The 6,000-nt window shown below is 42.5% G+C and overlaps 1 protein-coding gene across 3 annotated transcripts in view; it reads left to right on the top strand.

Moving 5' to 3' along the window:
* The window catches only part of nrap (nebulin-related anchoring protein), a 105,680-nt gene continuing 99,680 nt past the window's right edge, over positions 1-6,000 (top strand). For 2 of the 3 annotated variants that reach the window (XM_065002372.1, XM_065002371.1), the window contains exons 1-3: positions 2-240; positions 721-815; positions 1,792-1,873. In XM_065002372.1, the coding sequence (XP_064858444.1) occupies positions 175-240; positions 721-815; positions 1,792-1,873 (243 nt within the window). In that variant the 5' untranslated portion in view covers positions 2-174. Of the gene's footprint in view, positions 241-720; positions 816-1,791; positions 1,874-6,000 lie in introns of all 3 variants that reach the window. The other variant, XM_065002373.1, reaches the window with a different exon arrangement.

Genomic DNA, 6,000 nt, shown 5'->3' with positions numbered 1-6,000 from the left:
GAGAGCTAAGTTTATCATTGCCAGAGGCACTACTACCAGAGACTGTCTAGGAGATCCTGCCTCGCTTTACTGCTGCCTGGGCTTTTGCTCTCTCTTGGGGCTAATATTCACTTCACTCAAGCTACCTTTTAGTTTTTTTCCTGAGTACTTTGGGTAAGGGGAAAGGTTACGAAGATGCAGTCCTGCGCCAGGTGTGGGTTTGTGGTGTACCCAGCGGAGAAGATCAATTGTATTGATCAGGTAAGACAGAGTTACTCCCATACTTTACCTCTAGTTGGATTTCAACTCTATATCTGACATGGTATTGTTGTCTTCTTTTTTTAAGCCCATAACCATGTGTGTGAGGTGTATAATTTTGTTTCAAACTAGACTTGTTTAAGACTACCAAGAATCACTCTGTGGCCCTGATTTCACCTTCTAAAAGGTTAAGGCAAAGAATGAATTTAACATATTCATCATCTGACTGCTATTGCTCCTTCATAGTTCATACTGTCAAAGTGGCATGGTTTGCATATTCAAGGACAGTTGAGCAACATTGTGAGCAAGAATATGTTTAAAATCGCAGTCTCTTGGTCTATGATGTCAGACATCCATTTAGGTCAATTCAAAGCACTCTTCACTGTGTTTCTTTACAATAACTTAGATTGGAGTCATAATTCCTAGATCAGAACCCAGGATTTTATGTGTGTAACACACTTGTGTTTTTTCCCCTTTTCTCAGAACTGGCACAAAGCATGCTTTCACTGTGACGTCTGTAAAATGGTGCTCACAGCCAAGAACTTTGTTAGCCACAAGAAGCGGCCATACTGCTCTGTGTAAGTAGAAAGGTGTATTTCACTTTTTTTTACTGAGGTTTCTTTCACTGTTTAGGGAATTTATAGGGATAGTTCCCTCCAAAATCAAAGTTTGTTACGCGTTTTCAGACCTCAACAGTGGTCTATGAGTCCACATCCCTCGCCATCGGTGTAGATAAAGCCCTTTGCCTCAATCCCAAATGAATGGGGAAATTAGGCACTGAATGAAATGAGGAAGCTATTTGGATGATAGTACTTTAAAGTACTATGATTGTTGTCATTTGAGTCATTCCACCAAAAAAAAACGTTTGAATTCAACATTCTGTCATAAAGAGCACATGTTCAACTTTATATAATAAAAAATTTGGCCTGTCTCTCTATGGGTAAAAGGGTTGACATATGCTTGAACTGCTCAGTTTCCCACCACAAAACACCAGTAAATGCCCAAAAAGTATAGAACCAGCTCACCTGCTTTTACATTATGATTTGACTATTTATTCAATGCATCCTTTGAAAAAATATTTTAATAGGAATAGTTTCACCATATTAAAATAAGAGTGCAGTTCACGTACCAGGGTGGACCTTAAAATGAGGGACAGACATATGTGAATCACTAATCACATGAAATAAATAATCATCTTCAGAAATGACTTTCTCAAAACAACAAAAATAACTAGGGCTTTACAATGATGTTGAGAAATCTAGTGGTTAATCTTGTGCCACAATTCTTTATTCATATAAAAAATTGGATTTATTGAATTCTCCATGTGATCTATTTTAAAGGGCACTTCATTTAATGTGACAGGCTTTTAAAATGCAATATTGGTGCACAAGTATGCAAAAGGCAGTAATTTTGTTGAATGACCCATTCAGCATCTTTAGCGTTCTAGTCCCATGTCACTGGAATTGTATTTGTAAATGGCTACGAGTATGGACTAAACCAAAAGTGAGATTCTTAAAATGGGTTGATGATGACCTCTCACCTTTAATCCCTCAGACACAATCCAAGAAACAATATGTTCACCAGTGTCTATGAGACCCCCATCAATGCCAAGAAGCAAGCCATTGCCAGCAGTAAGGTGAGTCAGCAATGATGTCACACCAACATGCAGCAAAAGTCCCATTTACTGAGTCTAGATGTATCAGGAATCAAGAAGTTGTTTTTTTAGACTTCGCATGCAGGACCTTGTATTCTACTTCAACATGGCTATTGAACTTGACATGTGTGTGTCATTATTCTAGAATAGCAGTTTGAAACAGCTCCCCCTCCTCCACTCAAGTGACAGTGGAACTTAGGTGTGCTGGGCTTGAAATTACTCAATGACTCTCACCGCACATTTCACATGAGTTAGTCATTCACTGTAGTCATCGCGCATGGTATTGTGGAAGTATGACTACATGAGTACACTGGTGTACACACAGCATGTGGCATTGTGAATAATGGTATTCATTCTGATTGTCACGGCTCACGAGTTGATACATAGATAAGACATAAATAGACACCATGGAGGATGTTGGTTGGGTAATGGAATGGAAGTGTAAAGGACGTCACACTGATGGCTCGTTGTAATTTTGAAAAAACTGCTATCCAGTAATGAAGCTAATTTCAATGTTTTGTATTCCCATACTTGACCGAAACCAGAGACAGCAGTATGCAGATTAGTTTATTTTTGTTTTTTGTTGTGTTTTTTTTAATAGTTGATACATTGTAACCTGTATTCTTGCAGTGAAGGAAGAAATATGTTTTTGACCTACTGGTATCCCTGTATTTGATTTAGTAGGGCTCAATGATCCTAAACAGTCGTTTTGATAGAATTGAGAACGTTAACCTGCATTATGCTGTTCTAAACAGGAGGGGTTTCTCCTTTATACTGGTCTTTTTGTTCCAGAATATAACAACCAGTTACTAAAAAGAGCGACATGTAGCCACTGCATTTTACCTGCTGTGGAACTTTCAAAGTGTGGAGGCTGCAAATAGTGTGTTCACATGTAGCCACTGCATTTTACCTGCTGTGGAACTTTCAAAGTGTGGAGGCTGCAAATAGTGTTCACATGGAGCCACTGCATTTTACCTGCTGTGGAACTTTCAAAGTGTGGAGGCTGCAAATAGTGTGTTCACATGGAGCCACTGCATTTTACCTGCTGTGGAACTTTCAAAGTGTGGAGGCTGCAAATAGTGTGTTCACATGTAGCCACTGCATTTTACCTGCTGTGGAACTTTCAAAGTGTGGAGGCTGCAAATAGTGTGTTCACATGGAGCCAACATGATATAGGCAAATAAACTGTACATTTATTATGCTTGTCAACGAGAAATGCAGTTTCCCCCTCTTTATGAAAGAAAGAGAGTCGTAAGACATAAACTGAACAAGTTCCACAGACACAGTGACTAACAGAAATGGAATAATGTGTCCCTGAACAAAGTAAGCATTTCACTGTAAGGTCTACATCTGTTGTATTCTGCGCACGTGAGAAATACACTTTGATTTGATTTCGGAGAGCTTTGGGCCCATGTTGACAGCATAGGTTTGGAATGGTGTGCATGACTATCTATTTCTGTGGCTGTGACAGAGACACGGCACCCCTTGCTGCCCTAGTTTATGTTTCAGGAGGTTAAAATTATACCTTCAGGAAAACAGCCTCTCCCCGCCTCCTCTCCAACACCCTCAGCACTCCACCTGTCCCTGTCTGTCTGCATGTCTGGTCTGAATGTCTGTCTGGCACTCAGTCTCCCTTCAGCTTTTTTTGCCTTTGTTAGTCATATAATATTGCCATGGCTAACATTCCTGCTAGCAAGACTACATTGAGTAAAATAAACTCTGCAAAAAAAGAAACGTCCTCTCACTGTCAACTGCGTTTATTTTGAGCAAACTTAACATGTGTAAATATTTGTATGAATATAACAAGATTCAACAACTGAGTCATAAACTGAACGAGTTCCACAGACACAGTCACTAACAGAAATGGAATAATGTGTTCCTGAACAAAGGGAGGGGGGGTCAAAATCAAAAGTAACAGTCAGTATCTGGTGTGGCCACCAGCTGAATTAAGTACTGCAGTGCATGTCCTCCCCATGGACTGCACCAGATTTGCCAGTTCTTGCTGTGAGATGTTACCCCACTCTTCCACCAAGGCACCTGCAAGTTCCCTGACATTTTTGGGGGGAATTACCCTAGCCCTCACCCTCTGATCCAACAGGTCCCAGACGTGCTCAATGGGATTGGATCCGGGCTCTTCGCTGGCCATGGCAGAACACGGACATCCCTGTCTTGCAGGAAATCATGCACAGAACGAGCAGTATGGCTGGTGGCATTGTCATGCTGGAGGGTCATGTCAGGATGAGCCTGCAGGAAGGGTACCACATGAGGGAGGAGGATGTCTTCCCTGTAATGCACAGCGTTGAGATTGCCTGCAATGACAACAAGCTCAGTCCGATGATGCTGTGACACACCGCCCCAGACCATGACGGACCCTCCACCTCCAAATCGAACCCGCTCCAGAGTACGACGTTGTTGCCAGTGATGTCTGGTGAGGATCTGCCTTATAACAGGCTTACAAGCCCTCAGTCCAGCCTCTCTCAGCCTATTGCGGACAGTCTGAGCACTGATGGAGGGATTGATTCCTGGTGTAACTCGGGCAGTTGTTGCCATCCTGTATCTGTACCACAGAGGTGATGTTCGGATGTACCGATCCTGTGCAGGTGTTGTTACACGTGGTCTGCCACTGCGAGGACAATCAGCTGTCCGTCCTGTCTCCCTGTAGCGCTGTCTTAGGTGTCTCACAGTACTCACAGACTAGCTCAGTGCTTTCTGTGGTGGTGCGGCGAGCCAGCAGAAAATACGGAGCGTCGCGCCGTGATTGGCTCAGGGTTCACTCATGGGGACACTACTTCACCGCCAAGTCTAAGGGTAGAGCTAGAAAATTCAAGCCCCTTGGGTGCTGCCATTGAGTTAAATGTGACCGACCAGCTCAAATCGGTCTTATGTAGCAAAATTTGAAATTGTGTTTTTTACATTGGATAAAAGTAGAGGCTCAGAGCTACAAAACTGTATATCATACACTACAGTTGAGGAACAATGGGAAAGTAATTTTGCTTTGAAAGTTGATAAACTTGTAAACTCACTTTTGAGAAAATGGCCTTGAATGTTTTGGTACTACTATTGGAGCACCCTTTTTGTCTACACCCATTCAGCATCGTTCACACACTCTTAAGCTTTAGCCCCACCCATCTCTTTAAGGGTCGATCTGAAACTGTGCTCGCAGGTTGTCTGTTTGTAAATTCAGAGTGTTTCACTCTCGGAGTGTTCAGAGCACACACTGGACGCGCTGGTCGATGAGTAGGGTTGATCAGAACGTCCTGACCTCATAACAGCAGTCAAGCACCCAAGCTAACTGGTTAACATTGACTAGCTTGTTAGCTACATCCAGACACAAACCCCAATCTGACAATTTTACTTGACCTAGCAGAGCTGGTTAGGCTGTTTTCATGTTATCCAGAGCATTGGTGACTGGAAGTGTGCTGCTGGCAACAATTATGATTTTTTTGCAGACTTTTACTGTCACCGGCCATAATCAACGGGTGTTGAGCTTTCGTAAAACCACCAGTTATTCTGCGCTCTGGCACACTCAGATGAGAGTCTTTTGTTAAGACATGTAGCTAGCTAAGTAAACAATGAACCATAATCCCAACTCATGACGCTACGACACTGCATGAATCTGCAGGTAGCTAACCAACCAGGTTCAATGTTAGCTAGCTAACATTAGGCTATAACTGGTCAAGCAAATGGCTCTGAGATACAAATAATGAGATCATACACGTAACGTTAGCTAGCTAGCTAACCGTACACTACCTTGAAATGAAAAGACTTTGACAAAATTAGAAATGTGTAATATCTGAAAATGGACAAAAGGAACACCTACGTGAGAATACTGTTCATTGACAACAGCTCAGCGATCAACATCATAGTGCCCTCAAAGCTCATTACTTAGCTAAGAACCCTGGGACTAAACAACTCCCTCTGCAACTGGATGACACAACAGTGGTAGGCCTGATCACCGGCAACAATGAGACAGCCTATAGGGCGGAGTCAGAGACCTGCCAGTGTGTTGCCAGGAAAACAACCTCTCCCTCAACGTGATCAAGACAAAGGAGATAATCATGGACTACAGTAAAAGGAGGGCCGAACACGCCCCCATTCTCATCAACGGG

Source organism: Oncorhynchus nerka, linkage group LG16 (assembly GCF_034236695.1).
Source record: "Oncorhynchus nerka isolate Pitt River linkage group LG16, Oner_Uvic_2.0, whole genome shotgun sequence".
Lineage (NCBI taxonomy): Eukaryota > Metazoa > Chordata > Actinopteri > Salmoniformes > Salmonidae > Oncorhynchus > Oncorhynchus nerka.
This window is presented reverse-complemented; position numbering and strand designations above follow the sequence as displayed.